The sequence below is a fragment of the Equus quagga genome, chromosome 11 (assembly GCF_021613505.1).
Source record: "Equus quagga isolate Etosha38 chromosome 11, UCLA_HA_Equagga_1.0, whole genome shotgun sequence".
Taxonomy (NCBI): domain Eukaryota; kingdom Metazoa; phylum Chordata; class Mammalia; order Perissodactyla; family Equidae; genus Equus; species Equus quagga.
The window spans coordinates 78,873,390-78,889,611 of record NC_060277.1 but is presented as its reverse complement, the minus strand read 5'-3'; the positions used below and the strand labels follow the sequence as shown (position 1 = coordinate 78,889,611).

The 16,222-nt window shown below is 47.3% G+C and overlaps 1 protein-coding gene across 9 annotated transcripts in view; it reads left to right on the top strand.

Moving 5' to 3' along the window:
• The window catches only part of RFFL (ring finger and FYVE like domain containing E3 ubiquitin protein ligase), a 71,745-nt gene extending 57,890 nt beyond the window's left edge, over positions 1-13,855 (top strand). For 8 of the 9 annotated variants that reach the window (XM_046675368.1, XM_046675372.1, XM_046675371.1 and 5 more), the window contains 5 exons: positions 2,266-2,676; positions 5,695-5,778; positions 6,767-6,977; positions 8,228-8,251; positions 11,225-13,855. In XM_046675368.1, coding sequence (XP_046531324.1) covers positions 2,266-2,676; positions 5,695-5,778; positions 6,767-6,977; positions 8,228-8,251; positions 11,225-11,406 — 912 coding nt within the window. In that variant the 3' untranslated portion in view covers positions 11,407-13,855. The remainder of the gene's footprint in view (positions 1-2,265; positions 2,677-5,694; positions 5,779-6,766; positions 6,978-8,227; positions 8,252-11,224) is intronic. The other variant, XM_046675370.1, reaches the window with a different exon arrangement.
• The last annotated feature ends 2,367 nt before the right edge of the window (positions 13,856-16,222 follow it).

The window sequence follows — 16,222 nt, the reverse complement described above, 5'->3', positions numbered from 1 at the left end:
TTGCATCATTTGCTGGAGTTTACACGTAGGTGTTTCCCTTTGCTCATTCTGCCCACTTTTGTTGACAGCGTCTTTTTCCTTTTCCTTGTTCTCTCTTGCCTCTGCAAACTGGGATTTTAGCCTCCAGCGCTGTCTCCCTCCGGTAGGGTGTTTCAGATGCCCTGGTGAGCAGGGGGTACAGAGAAGCTGGGTTGCAGTCTTTGAATTCTGATCTTGAATCCAATAAGCCACATACATTTGAAGAAAGAATAGATGGTTGTTTAGATCTGGCTGATTGAGCAACGCGGGGCTTTTTAATTGTGTCGAGCTAGGTCTTGTCATCCTGCACTGACTTAAGTAATGTTCCATGTCCAGACCTACAGCTTTATGACATCGGAGCCTCTTCATTTCACTCTCAGTCATCCTAAACACATCTCACTTCCCAACAGAAAAGCTTTAGGTATGAATGAACCCACAATACCCCAAAACATCCATTTTGCTCCTGAGTGGCTACTGGTCCCAGAACCGTTATGATGCTAGTGCAGCCAGGCGTCCTTTTATGTCAATCTGTGAACATTTTATTGTCTGGTTATAACTGTGTAGAGTATAAGGGAGCTTGTTATGTGTCCTTTCACAATGCCTGCTAAGTATTAAGAGTCAAAACTGGATGGTGAACATTATCCCCGTTTCCCTTTACTACATGAATGACACTTAGACAAAACTAAATATAACTCTCTCAGCTATGCAGACTTTTACTTCAGCCCCACCCTAGAGTGTCTGTGATTCTGACTCTGAGAATGTAGGTCTCTTGGGCATGCTTGTTAGCTTGAAAAGCTTTCTATACTTAGAAAAGAGGAGCAGGAATATTTAGGTGAATACTTAAGTCACCATAGGGTGAAGCTTTTAATTTAACAGATTAGTGAGTGTGACCCCAGGACTGGCCCAGTGTGCCCAGGAACTGCCTCTCCTGTGGGCCGCTGCTCTTGGTTGGAACAGAGCTCTGTCAGATGTCGCCATCCTCACTCAGCCTGTGGGGTGAGAGGCCGAGGCTCTGCTTCCTGTGAGTTGAGCAAGCCTTCGTGTGTTGTGTTGTCTGTGACTTTGTGAGTAGCTGCTGCCAGGCGGTACCAGCTGCCTGCCAGGCTCTCTCGGTCGTCTGCCTGAGACACTCTGTACTTTTACAAACGAGGGCTCCCTCATCGTGTCCAGCGGGCCTCATGTAGCTGTCTAAATATTTGTCTTGGATATGCTCTTATGCACCACTGAATTCCCAGCACTCTGAGGGGGCCTTTCTGGGGTGGGGAGGCCTGGGCACTAGCTCCTATGGATGGGGCCTGGGTTGGGAGTTTGGAGGTGGAGAGCCAGGCCCTTGACTCAGGACTGCTGTAGGCTTGAAAGGGACTGAGGCAACATAGCCTGGTGGAAAGAGGAGGATTGTGGCCATTAAACTCAGACAGCCCTTGAGTGTGAATCCCAGCTCTGCCCTTGATGCCTGCCTTTGAATACAATACTTAAGCTCTCTAGCCTCGAATGCTTTGTCTGTGAAACAGGGAGGTACACGAATACCTATGTTGTGAGGTTGCCTTGAGAAGTAAATGACAAGCTTGGTAGAGCTCTCGCATGTAGTAGCACCTTAATAAATTTAATTAATAATAGTAATAGTAACAACCCCCACCACCGTAACATTTATACATTTGCTTTCTTATCTCAGCAATAAAGTAGAAAGAACCATAGTTCAGGATTTGAATCCTGGCTCTCATCATTAGCTCGTATTTCCTAGCAATAATAATTAAAATAGTTAACACTTACTGAAGAGTCATGTGGCGGATATGCTAAATGCATTATCTCTTAACTTTACAACAATTCTATGAGGTAGATACTATTATCACCCTCATTTTACAGATGCAGAAACTGAGGGCTAGAGAAGCTAAGTTACACACCCAAGGTGACACCTCAAGAAATGGAGGAGGGAGACATCATAATGCAGGGCTTCTTGATTCTAAATCTGGTAGTCTTAATAGCCTCCATTTCCCTATCAGTAAAATGAATAAGCCTCAAATGGAATAATAAATATAGTGTCCTATACATGGGTACACAGATGCATCTGGAGGTCTGCCACCTGAGTGGCTTTTCACCTGAAATCTGCAGGGTAGCTTGCATCCTTAGCTGTAGGAGGTACTGAATAAGAGAGTGATTGGAGGAGGTCTCCCTAGGCTTGGCAGCTCTCAGCTCGCATTCCACTGTCTTGTTCTCGCATTCTGATGTGGTTCCCTCTGCCTCTTGCAGCAGACCTGCTTGGACTGTAAGAAAAATTTCTGCATGACCTGTTCGAGCCAGGTGGGGAATGGGCCCCGCCTCTGCCTTCTCTGCCAACGATTCCGAGCCACAGCCTTTCAGCGGGAGGAGCTCATGAAGATGAAGGTGAAGGACCTGAGGGACTATCTCAGCCTCCATGACATCTCTACCGAAATGTGCCGGGAGAAAGAGGAGCTGGTGTTCTTGGTGCTTGGCCAGCAGCCTGTAATCTCCCAGGAGGGCAGGACTCGGGCCCCCACCTTGTCCCCGGACTTCCCCGAGCAGCAGGCCTTCCTGATCCAGCCTCACACCAGCACAGTACCTCCTACCTCACCCAGCCGCCCTTCTTCACCCACACAAGCCGCTTCTGTTCCCCCCGCGCCCGCTCAGGAACATCAGCAGGTACGGGCTCCTTCAGTCTCTGCCGACCTCTGCCGGCCCGGGGCTCCTTTCCAAAGTCCCCGCCTATGCTGTGGGAGCAGGCCGTGAGGTGAAGTGTCTTGATTACGTAGAGCCTTTCTGCCTACTGATTCATGAATGATGTTTTTTGGATATCAGACTTATGATTTAGCTTTTTTTCAGAGATGATAATGCATAGTACCAGGTTTTTTGCTTTTAATACATACATATCACAGTTAGATATTTAAAAAAAATTCATTGTTGCAGAAATATTTTGAGAAAACTCTGTTAACTCTCCAGATTTAGTTCTGTTCAAATTGTCCTCGTACTTAGTCACCATTGTTGTGGTCTTCCTTAGCTGAATGGGAACTTGGTTCCTTAGTAACCATCACAAGGCACAGAGGGAAAAAAAGGAATATGTAGGGGGAAGGGAGAGTGGGGAAACGGTATGTCCAAGACAAGGATGCTGCTGCTCTTCCCAGTCATTGTGCGGGGGAGTGGTTGGCCGCTGTTGAGCGGTAAGCTGCCTTCTCATCATCCTGGGCGGGCTGGGAAAGGTAAGCTCAGAGCAGCACATTGACTGAATTCTGAAGCAGGCATGGGAAGTACAGAAATCAGCAGTACATTGCCTCTGCCCCCAGAAAGGCCCTCTAAGAGGTAAAGTAAACACCCAAACCTATTGGATTAGAGTGAAGCCAGTGGACTTAACCATTGTGTAAGGAGTGATGGCGTCCCACAGATATACTTACTTGCCTTCATGACCCTATTATTTATATGGCTTGGGCAATAGTGGGGGGATTAGGACCTACAAATTGGGTTTCCACATTCAATTTGTCACTCACTCTCTGGTCACCTTGGGTGAACTTGGAGCCTTCAGCAATGAAATGGGGTTAGCTCTTGCCAGGCTGTTGGGAGGATTGACTAGCATAAGATCACATCTAAAGAGCTTTGAGCTACTTAGAGTTGGCATAGTACCAGTGTTGCTGGTTCCCACACAGGATGTGGGTGGCTACTGCCTCTTGTTTATGATCACTTCCTTTGCCAGCCCTGGGCCCCCTGATTCAGCTCTGATGGGCACTGAGGCATAAAGGCCAGTGTGATAGCACACTTTACCTGCAGTAAACTCACTGAGCTCCCTTGTTGGCTTGAGCGTGCTTTCCTCTCAGCTAGAGGTTAACTTTCCTAAGCTCTGGTTCTGTCTGCTGGACAGGTTTTGCCTCCCGCTGTGACTTCCTCACTTTGCTTGGTTGAGCGCTCCTCTCCATTTATGGGGAGCCAGGAGAGTAACTTGAGGAAATTGTTTTTTCCTAGAGAACCGGCAGGTGGGTTTTTCAATGAAAGGAGTAGGTTTTAAGCTTCCTGTCGTTAACCAGAAATTTACAGACTGCATCTACAGGTCATAACTGTGTACCAGATTTCATTAGGTACTTCTCTCATGTTTTCAGAGGGCCTTAATGTCAGCTCACATCCCCTGTTCTGGTAAGATCTGCATTTTGCAAGCCAGAAAAACAGATGGGGAGGAAGTAACTTGTGCAAGGCTACCTGACAGTTCCACAAGTGAGCTGCACCTGGAATGCAAATCTGCTCATGGTCTTTGCTCTCGTTCTTTTGTTTACCCTCAATGCCCTAGCAGTAGTTTCTAGGGAAGGAGGTGTATGGAATAAGCAAAACTGTGGACAGATACCAGCTGTAGATTTTTATTTAGCCAGTGGGCAAAATGAAAAGACAAGAGCATGCTTTGCAGCGTGAGATCTAGTTTCTCTTTCTAGGAAAGAAAGGACATATAAAAGCTGTCTTCTTAGGAACAGGTTTGGTTCTGACAGACTTTTTGTAACTCCCAGGTGACACCAGGAGGCCAGTGGGTACCACACCTACATAAAGCTAAGAGGACACTAGAGGTGTTGATGAAGATGTTGTTTTGGATGCAGCCACATACATGTGTGCTGTTGTGTGATCTTATCATCGCTTGCTGTTTTTGGTGGTGGTGGTGATTACTGCTTTTCATTTCCATTGTTGTTGCTTGCCTCTTCTTAATTAGCTCCATATTATGCATCCTAGTCTGGGATGAGCGGCTGGGGCCAGCGGGTGGCTGGTCTCCCAGGTTGTCCCTTTTCTGGTGCTCTGAGGGTCTAGTGGAAAAGGCCTGTGAGCTCAGATACCTCCCTTTGCCTGGAGGGAGCAGCAGGTGAAGAGGATCTAGTTAAGGGGTTTGTGGCTTAAATGGTGCTGGGGTTAGGAGGCTCACAGTTCTGACTACTCTGGCAAAACCTGAAGGAGTACCTAGGAGGAACCTTTTGAGAAGTTAGAATTCTAAGCAGAATGAAACTCCTTAAACATAAGTGTTTGTCTTATATAGTCTTAGGCTAATAGATTCTTAGAGGCATTAAAACAATTTTTGACCAGGTTTCAAGACAGCTCTTAGTAATAGTGTGCCCTGCTGGTTAGAGCACATTTCTAGAATGTTACTGGCCAGAAGAGACGGAACAGCGTGGTTAGGGTCTGGAAAGTGTCTCTTCTTGGCCAGATGAGGAAGGTGGGGAGATCTAGTATGGAGGAAGGGAAGACATGATAGGAACAGTTGGGAAGAAAATAGTGGACATTAATCCAAGGGACAGAACCAGGGACAGTAGGCAGAAATTATAGGGAGAGCAGTTTGGGGTCAGTGTCAAGAAAAAACTCGATGGCAGTTTGAGGGCAGTCTGCCAGTGGAGTGGACGTGTGATGTCCTTTCTCTCGGAGCGTTCAAGTGAGGCTAAATGGATGGCGAGTGGCAGCTGATTCCATCCTGGTGGTGGGCAGAATTAATGCACTCTTGTCCTAGAGTTGAAATCTATTTGTATTGTTTCTCTGCCTGACAAAGTCATTGTTAGAGAGCAGGCTTTTGTAATGCTGTTGTGCAAGACAGATTTCTGGGGGAGATGGGAATACATTGTGGACATGGTCTGTGCTGGGAAGAGGCCCATGCTGTGCAAATCCCTGGGACATCTCTGTGGATGTGATGGCACCTTTCTCTTCCCACAGGCCAGTGGCCATGTGTCTCAGGACCAAGAGGAACCCGTCTTCCTGGAGAGCACAGCCAGAGCACCTGCTGAGGATGAGACCCAGGTGGGCTTCTGCTCGGGTCTGGGCCTTCGCCTCTGCTCTCTCACTGGTGTTCTCAGACTTGATTAGGAGCCTCTCAGCGGACTCAGAAGTGGACAGAGAAGAATCAGTTTGATGAGAGTTCCTCTGAAATTCTGTTTTCAGGGATGGAGTTTAATTTTGGTGTTCCAGAGTAACCTTTGAAGTTTCAGTGTGAGTGTGGAGTTGTGAGATCACAGTGGAGACTGGGGAGCCTCATGGCCCAGCTAGTACCAGTCTCTTCATTTTGACAGCTGCCAGAGAGCAGCCTCCTGGTGCTGCTGTGCAAATCTCGGTGTTCTTTCCTTCTGCTTCTAGTGCACAGTGGCCAATGTCAGGGGAAGCAGGTCAGATAATCAGGAGGAGAGAGGAGAGGGAGGGGGTTCAGACCTCAGCTGTGGCGGGGCCAGTCCAGAGAGCACAGCCATCAGGGCCACGGAGCTCTGGTCGAGGCTGCCTACAGGAGCGCTTGCCAGGGCTGTCTGCCTCTTCCGTGGAAAAGCAGGACTTTCTCTGGGGAGAGACAAAGAAAGACCAACACTGTGCTTGGTGGTTTCTTGTGCTGCCACATGTAATCTTCACAAGAACCTGTGTGCAGGACTGCCATCTTGCCTTTATGGAAGGGCAGACAGGCTCAGAGAGGTGAGCCACTTGCCCGCTACTATTTAGCATTAATCAATGGAGGAGTCAGGATTCAAAATCAACCAGTTTGATTCGAACTGGCGCTCCTTCTACTCTGTCACACTGATTGGCTGGTTTGTGGCTGGCTGTGCCTGAGCACAGAACTGTGGGTGAGGAAGAGGCTGGTCTGTGTTGCAATGCAAAGCACTACGCCAGGTACTCTTCCTGCCTCTGTTCCTACTCTTCTTGAGGTCAGTCACCAAAAGTAGGGTGTGCCGAGTACTCTGGGGTCCTTGGAGAGAGCTTGGGGAGGTAAGAGCTGAGTCCACCGATCTCATCTTTGTCTTTGCAGTCCGTCGACTCAGAGGACAGCTTTGTCCCGGGCCGGAGGGCCTCTCTGTCTGACTTGACTGACCTAGAGGACATTGAAGGTCTGACTGTGCGGCAGCTGAAAGAGATTCTGGCTCGCAACTTCGTCAACTACAAGGGCTGCTGTGAGAAGTGGGAGCTGATGGAGAGGGTGACGCGGCTGTACAAGGATCAGAAAGGACTCCAGCACCTGGGTGAGGGGCTGTCTGGGTGGCAGCTGCACAGAGTTCTGGAGTGCTTGCTGTCACTCTAAAGCATGACAGCATCAACCTGACTAAATTTCCATGCTTTTAGCCAAGGAAGGAGTCACCTTACACATTTGCACCATCTAATAATAGCTGTCATTTGGAGATGAGTGCCAGGACTGGGTTAGGCCTCATATACATTTCCTTAATCCTCAGAGCAGCCTATGAAATAGGCATTATTAGCATCCCCCTTTTATTGTAGAGCCCAGATTTGAACTGAGGATTTCCTGGTGTAAGCCCATGGCCTTTCCCACCATATGTCACCCCTGCTGTACTCACTACCACCTCCAACAATACTTAGTCCAAACACTTGGGAGATAAGGAAGTGAATCTTTGCACACATGATGCAAGGAGAATATAACTGTTCGGCCTGCACTTGGCCTCTCCAAAGAAGTCTATCTCATCTTCATCGCCAAAGAAGTCTCTGTGGTGTCACTTTCAGGCAATGCCTAGTAAAACGTCCAGTCTGTGGTCAAATGAGTTTGGGAAGAAATACTTGATATTATGTCCCCCTGTTACTGATTCATGGTAGATACTATAATAGTAAAGGCAGACAAGTCCTACAGAAGAGAAATATGTTTAGGTGTTTTAAACTCTGCATTTCCTGAAAGGATTTTACGCAGAAAAACTCCCCGCCCCTCCCCCGGTGATTGAGCTCGTGCAGATGGCCTTTTGAGTCCTCGCATGCTAGCAGTGGCTCAAGTCAGGTTTCAGGCTCTCCTATTCTACTAGCTCAGATTCATCCGAGTTAGGAGACATCTGACTAGTCCCCTGATCACAGACTCTCTTCCCTTTGGGACTGTCCCCAGAGTTTTCCTGGAGTTATGAGGACCTGGGGAATAGGTGAGATGGCTCCACCTGGGAACTTTATCCAGACTTCCTGGCTGACTGGAACAGACTGTTCCTTCTTTCTTGATTTTAATGCTGTCTTCAAAAGCGATAGAAAAGGAGATTCTGCTTATGTAGTAGCCTTCCTACATGGCAGTTTTGTTCATGCAGACCAGTGGAATCCTTTTCTTAGACTAGACCAGACACACCAGCAGGAGCTGTGTGTGAGTTCTCAGTGTAGAACGAGTGAGGGTCCTGGCCAGCCTGGTTGCTGGCAGGGAAACAGTCAGAGTTCAGAAATGAAGTCAGGTGGCTAGAGACTTTGCTCGTGCCTCACATATTCAGACATCTTCTTTCTCTTTCCTTTTCAGTGTGCAGTGCTGAAGACCAAAACGGTACGTAGCTGTTTCTGTTTGGGAATGGGCCTAGGCTCTTAGCACTCTGTCCTTTCCCTCCTTCATCCCTGATTCCTCTTTATAGTCGAAGAATTGTATCTCAGCATCCAAAGAGAGGGTGTGGGGGAAATTCACTGAGAACCAGGGCTTCTGAGCATCCTTAGAGATGCCTACTCTTCCCTCTCAGGGAAGCATACCTAGGGGCAGACTGACTTGCACATCTCTGGGTTGCCAGAACTCAGAAGCCAGCATTTGTAAAATATTTAACAAAGTGCATGGTGGCATGCATCACATTGGGTTCATTTTTCATACTCCTGGTGCTAAGGCACTCCTTCTCCTACAGTTTTATTCACTTCTGGTCTGAGTGGGGAGGGTATGTGTGCATCTTCAGGGAAATCACCTGGGATATTTAACAGCTTCTGGTACCAAGCAAAAAGAGAGGGTAGTGGGACCAGCTCAGTGGCATAATGGTTAAGTTTGCATGCTCCGCTTCGGTGGCCTGGGGTTTGGATCCTGGGCGTGGACCTAGCACCGCTCATCAAGCCATGCTGTGGCAGCATCCCACATAAAGTAGAGGAAGACTGGCATGGATGTTAGCTCTGCGTCAGTCTTCTTCAGCAAAAAGAGGAAGATTGGCAACAGATGTTAGCTCAGGGCCAACCTTCCTCTCCCACACACACAAAAAAGAGAGGGTGGTGACCTGAGAGAGAGAGCCTTGTTTGTACACGGCTAGGCAGTGGTTAGAGCTGCTCTGGGGACAGATCGGGAAAGGTGCCACATATGGTGCTCCCTGGGCACTAAGATGCATATCCCACCTCAGCTGCCACACGCCTACCTGTATGTTAAAGACCACCACTGGGCCTTTGGGTACCCCTAGAACACACTGCAAGAATCTGAGTGGATCTGGGCATCATTCTAAAATATGCTGTACCTTTTTGAAAGCATCGAGGCTCTATGGTTGTGAGTTCTTCCCCACGAGAGAACGTTCTCAGAGTAGTGTAGGGGCCTGCAAAGCATTTTAAAACTCTTTTTTTTTTTTTTTTTTTAAGATTGGCACCTGAGCTAACATCTGTTGCCAATCTTTTTTTTTCCCCTTCTTCTCCCCAAAGCCCCCCAATATATAGTTGTATCTTCTAGTTGTAGGTCCTTCTGGTTGTGCTATGTGGGATGCTGCCTCAGCATGGCCTGATGAGCAGTACCACGTCCGCGCCCAGGATCCTAACTGGCAAAACCCTGGGCCACTGAAGCGGAGCGTGTGAACTTAACCACTTGGCCACGGGGCCAGCCCCTAAAACTTTCTCAGAAGACTCTCCAAATTTATTTAGTTAAACAGCCTTTTGCTTAGAATGGGGCAGAGTCCTCTAGCTGATAAATTCTCAAGAGCTGAGCTCTTCTCAGTTCCCCCAAGCCTTTTGGAGTTCTAGACCCATCCCTTACCTGATGCCAGGATCAGGCTAATCCACTTGGTGTCTTCCTTTCTTTTTTCTGATCCCCTGGGAGAATGCTGGCAAATGAGTTGATGAGTTTATTGTTATTCCTGAGAGAAATAATCAGTAATGAAATTCTCTAAAGTACTCCAGCTCATCTTAGGTATTTGTATAGTTTAGTCCTTTGCAAACCTTCCCTGTCAGGGCAGCAGCTCCTCAAAGGGGTAAGTGGGTTTCACTACCTTTCACAGGTGTCTTTCAGCCCTACTTAGGGCTGCCTGGCTGAGGCTATCATTTAAAACATGCTGGGGATGGCTGGGGTTTTGGACATGAAGGTTTTTCTTGTTTGTTCAGCTAAACTAGGAGGATCCTAGCTGTGCCCAGTGTATCTCACCACTCGCCCAAGCCAGTTAGCTGGCATGGAGAACTCCGGCACTGAGCACTTAATACCATCATGACAGTCCCTGCCCTCAGGCCACGTGCCCACAAGGCCCTCTGGGCACATTTGAATCCTGGCTCCTCTCCTTAGCTGTTGTGTGCCTTTGGGCAAGCACTTAATTCTTTGGCCTCAGTTGCCTCATCTATGAAATGAGTAAAAAGAATACCTACTTCATAGTTTTTGTAAAGATTCAATGAGTTAAAACATGCAGAGCTCTTAGGACCCTGCCTGGCACCTGTACGCATTTGGTAAACGTGAGCTGTTATTATTTCCCTGGAGATGGTTCATTTATCAGACAGGTGGAGAACACCTACCACGTGACTGGTATTTTAGGGATTCACAGATGAATATCTGACCTCAGAACACATAGCAAATGCTAAATATATCACTATAGAAATGGAATGTGTTGAATTAAGGAGCTCAAATAGAGTAGTGGGGGAGATAAGTTGGCAAACTCAAAAATTCTAGTCCAGTGCGATAAGCACTCATGGGGGTATGAATCATTTCTGCGGGGGCAGCACAGAAGAGGGAGCTGTAGTCTCTGCTGGGCGCTTCTGCCAAGAAGTCTTCTCAGAGGAAGCCTGGTGTAGTTTATGGGGTAGGGTAGCACAGGGGGCCCCCATGATCCCTGGCTTTATTAAATTGGGGTTTGTTTACAGATAAGCTTTGTGATCCTTAATGAACCATTCATTACAGCTCCATTTCTATCTAAACTTTTCTGAACCAGTTTTATCTTTTCAGCATGTTCTGCCTCAGGGGATAATGAGTCCCTAAGTGCCTCTCACTCACTATATTACAGCTTCACTTGTCTGAAAGTTACTTCTTTTAAGCTTTGAGGACTTTGCCTTAACTAGTTCTCATGTTCTAGGATGTATTTCATCTATACTCTACTCTTCAGATCTACAGCCTGATCTCTAGGGGTGCAGCTTCAATAAGCACTTGGACGTAGTTACTAGGGAAATGTTTTCTTGGAGCTCTAGCTGAGGGAAGCATGTGGATTTGGGGGTTTGTGCCTGTTCTCTCCCCCTCTATCTCCCCACTGCCCCATATGCTTAGACAATCTCCTTACTTTCTCCTTTGCCCCTTTTCTGCCCTGTGTTTGTACAGGGGGAGCAGTGCCGTCCAGCCTGGAGGAGAACCTGTGTAGGATCTGCATGGACTCGCCCATTGACTGTGTCCTGCTGGAGTGTGGCCACATGGTAACCTGTACGAAGTGTGGCAAGCGCATGAATGAGTGTCCCATCTGCCGGCAGTACGTGATCCGAGCGGTGCACGTCTTCCGATCCTGAGGACTTGTACCGACTTCGTCAGTGCCTTATAGGGACACAGCTGAGGTGTCTGGGCTCAGGGTTGGCCAGCTTGCAGAGGGGCAGGCTAACAAGAAAATTTGCAGTGTTCCCAAGACCAGAGCAAACAAAGATGCTATGTCACCTCTGGGCATGCCTCTCTTGCCATGGAGATGCACCTCTTGGCTGGGAGAGCCCGGGGCCAGTGGGAACTGGTACAGATTGCATGGGCAAGCCCGTTTCAATGATCTTGGGGTGATGATGGTAGTTGAAGAAGAGAAGACTTTCCAGAACTTGGACCATATCTTCCTCCCTTCCTCCGAGAATCTAAACTCAGTTTCAGCCTTCCTCCTGTACCCTACCCATCCCCTGAACTGCTTGCCTCTGTGTTTCACCAATCAGAAGTCCTGGTAGAAATGGTTCTCTTCCTCCCCAGCACATTTGGATTTATTTCTGGTCTCTCTGGCTTTTTGTGCATTAACCTCCCTTTGCTGAAGTGTCTTGCTACATTGCCTAAAATCCATTTGTTTCTTCAGACCAAAAAAATATTAGCTTACCAGACCAATAGTGATCTTCCTTAGGACAGAATTTGGACCAGTAAATGTCTCTCTGGTGAGAAATGAAACACAAATGCTATTGAAAAATTTCATCGTTAAGAGTTCCTTCCTTGAGTGCTGGGATTAGAAGCTATCGGTTTCCTGACCTGAACTTGGGAGCCAACAAAAGCCTCTGGCTCCCCAGCTGCTGGGAAATTCTAGTTTCCATGTGTGAGAGAGGATGCGTGGATATCTCTGCCGCTTCTTTAGGGGCCTCACTTTGTGCCATCATTAGTTTTAGCTTATGAGAAAAGGGGAAGTGGTGGGTGGAAGCAGTGGCTTTCTGTTTAACTTTGACTTCTCCAATGGACAGGAGTCTTAAACCACTTTCCCTGAGAATGAAGTCCCTCTCTTTTCCATGGAAGTTTTAAACATGCTCGCATTGAAGGTATAGAGACTTAGGCAATGAGCCTTGCTTTTCTCTAGCCAAACTTCTCATGAAGTTCCTGGAGACCAAACATGTATGACAGAGCAGCTAAGAGGTATTAGAAGGTACTTGGATTCAGCTCTTGAGCAGATAGCTGGAAGTCTTAATTTCCCGGGGTGGGGAGGACTCCCTACTCCCATTTCCTTTCTCAGCCTACTGATTGGGGGCACGTCAGGAAGAATTCTCTAGGCCCTTTAGCAAGGACCATCAATGAGTTGCTGATGTTTTTGACCTCTCTTAAGGTCTTTACACCACTGGAAGAGCCAAAGGGCTTAAAAGTTTGCTGGAGAAGCTTAACCAAGCACAAACCTACATGGCTATCAGAAGAGCTGTGTGTGCTGCCATTACCAATGGGTGAACTATGCAAACCCTAAACACCTGAGGGCCTTGGCAGAGTGACCCCCGCCCCCCATACGTCTAAGATCTCTCAGACTAGAAGAACCAATCACGACTTTGGAAAGCACTGGGAAACCTCTAAGGGGATCTGTTTATCGGTACACACATTCTTATGCTTTCTCTCCATCATCAACCACTAATCCCCCTTAGAGGAATGGAATAATTTCATAAAGTAGTTGTCAGCTGAACACTAGGCCGCTTACCTCAACATTATACCCAGTCCTGGATGATCTGATTCTGGGCCACAGCCTTTGTAGGAATTGGGGGAAAGGAGATTTCCCTGTGAAGATACCATGTTTTGCCTTTCTGCTGGACAGTAAATACTATAGTGTACAATGCCTACCCGTTTAGCAAAGGGTTCAGCTACTCCTTGGTTCCACTGTGAAACAGGTCAATATATATGCAACTCAGTTAAGATCTAACCATAACTTCAGGGTAGAAGCTGGCTCTCTCCTTACTTAAAACTTGCTTTCTCTGCTGAGGCTTCACCTCTCCCTACCTCCCAATTTCTCTCCTAGATATGAGTTAAAAAATAGTATCCTGATGGTTGGTTAGTAACACGAGTAAGAATTAGAACTGATGTCATTTACTGATTTTAGAGAAAGAACTTGCCCTTAAGTATTCTAACCTTTTGGTGAAGGTTTCCACTTAGGAAAAAAGGTGTCAAACAACCCTGTTGTTTTTTGTTTTTTTTTGGTTTTGTATCTTCTTTATTATTACACCAAATAAAAGCTGGGAATTCCAAGGTCCCATTTCAGTTACTGTCTAACCTTATAGAAAATTTGATTTTTATCCTTGAATTCTCCCTTCTGCCCCTCATGGATCCTTGGTCTTAATTATCATGGAAACATCTAATTCTCCCAATTATTCCATGGCTTTTGCTGTGATTGTTCGGAGATTTCAGCTGAGACTTGTTTTAAAAGACCTGGAGAGCTGACTGGTTCATAATACATTGGAATAGTTGGATCCAAACTAATAAGAATAAGCTGTACAGAAATCAGTGCTCAATATATGTTGTATAAATTTGTTGAAATCTTTTGGATGTGAATGTGTTACTTCAAGTGGCTTATATTAAGATTCTTTCAGACTTACTTGGGTGTTAAAGCAAACCCAAATGTGTATTTTTTGTTACAGAGCTCTGCTTTATAATTTTGTAATAAAGTTTCAATATAGATGCCTGTCCAATCTGGTGTGAAGATGCCAGAGGTCTGATAAACCACAGGCTGATCCCAGGCCATGAGCACACAGGCATGTTCTGAAGAGACTGCATTCTATCTGGAGATGCTTGGGCTATGCGGCCTTGATCAAGATATCCCTGTTCAACAGACAAGGAAACCGAAGCTTAGTGGTGGTGTGACTTGTTCAAGATCTCACAACTAGTATGTGGGAGAGGCCATGGAACAGCCTTAGAAGAGAGTGAGAGCTGAGTAGAGAAAGGACCAATCCTAAAACTAAATAGAAGCAGCACCAAGTGAGTTCAGACACTGATGCTGATTTGGTAGAGATGGGCCTTAAAGATGTGGGTGGAAGGGGATCTGAGGATAGCCAGTGTACCTGTTACGTCTTCAGGCGACCCTGGGAGATGGATGGTAGCTTTTGGATACAGCTGTGGTACTTGGAGTGCGGCTCAGAGGTTGGCCCATCCTCAGGGGCAGACTGCTGTGTGTGCACAGGCCTGTACACACCTTCCTGACCAGGTGCCCAGGGGAGGGGCTCCTGAGACTGCAACCTTTGGGAAAACGAGGTTATGTGCAGATCTGCTGTGTGACTGAGGAAAGAGGAAGGAATCTTGCCCAAAGGGTGTAAAGGCTTGAGGCTGAGCCACAGCACTTTGTCCTCATTCTTCTGGGCCGCTGACCACATGAGGGCCCAGGATGACGTCTTGTTTGCTACCAGCCAGAAGCATGTAAACCAAGGCCCAAAGGAGGGCAGGCCTCCAACATTCTGGGGAGGTTTAAGATGATGCTGCTAAGGATCTGTGAAAAATACATGAAAGGATATGAAAATATATATACAGTATAATCTCAGCTGTGAAGAAAAATCGTGTGTCAGAAAGACTGGAAGGAAACAGACAAAACACCTTCAATAGTGAATTACCACCCGAGAAGGCAGGAAGGGCCAAAGGACCAAGCTCGGTACTGATATGATCCCCTCCAGCTGGCGGGGCCCCTTTACTGTGAGGGTGCACCCTGAGTGTAAGCGACCAGTAAAGGCAGGTGGGGCTGAGTCTAGGTCAGCCAGGCTGAAGGGCAGTGTCAGTGTCCTTTGGCAGAATCCTAAGGGGAGAGCCTTGTTCTGCTGCCCTGTCCAGCTGCTTGGCCTGAGGAGCCTGGAGAGGGGGGTGGAAATTTATGTAGGTCAGTGCTGAAAGGAGGAGCAGCTTTTGTCACCACAGAGCATAGAATAAAAGAGTGTCTTATTTTTGATACTGAAGCCAGACTGAATGGTGCCTATTCAAAAACAGCAAATGGCCTGGGCTAGCATCAAGGCAGTACCTCCCCCTCCTGCCCCTTCCTCCCAACACATTTTAACCAGCAGGTGGAAACCCAGGCAGCCAGGTTAAAGATGGCTTCCCAGCTGACTGGCAAGCAGCCTCCCAGCAGAGTATGACCTTAGCTGACCACACTGGAGGAGAGCTGGGGGGAGGCAGTGGTCCTCAATCTTACAGGCGCAGATACTCAAGTATGTTCCAGAGGTTGAATCACGTTAACCTAACTCACAGGGGAAGGACAAACAAGCCTGCTAATTTGTTGATAATAAGAGAAAAGAGAACCTCACCCTCGGGAGTCAGCAGAACTGAGAACACGGAAGTCAGTCTATAACCAGACGGCAACCTGACGAGGCTGCACTCAGACCAGAATGTGAGCTGTACCGTGCAGACGTGAGGCTGTAGAAGTGGTCTGACAGTTCTGACATTAATGGCCAGCACGCCCCAACCCTGGGTAGGGTCTGGACATGCATGCCAATGTTGATTTTCCTAGTAGATAGCTGTGCGCCAACCTCTGTGCTAAGTGCTTCATATAATGGACCTTGAGTGCATTTACTCTTTACAGCAACCCTGTGATTTAGGCACAATTCCTATCCCCGTTCCTCTTGGAGGAATGGAAGCTCAGATGTTAACTTGCCTGAGGTTACAGCTGTTAAGTTTCGGGGCTTGGATTTGAACCAGGTCTGTTTACACCCACACTGTCCAATGTCACATTGTGACCATTTAGAGTCGAATTAAAATGAAAACTCCCTTTTCTCAGTTGTTAGCCACCTTTCAAGTGCTCAGCAGCTGAATGTGGTTGTCTCCTATCAGCCAGCGGAGATTTACATTGCCACAAAGAGTTCTGTGGACCAGCACTCATCTATACTCAACTGCTTTTTATTCAAATAGATCGGCCTTGGCGATCTGTTA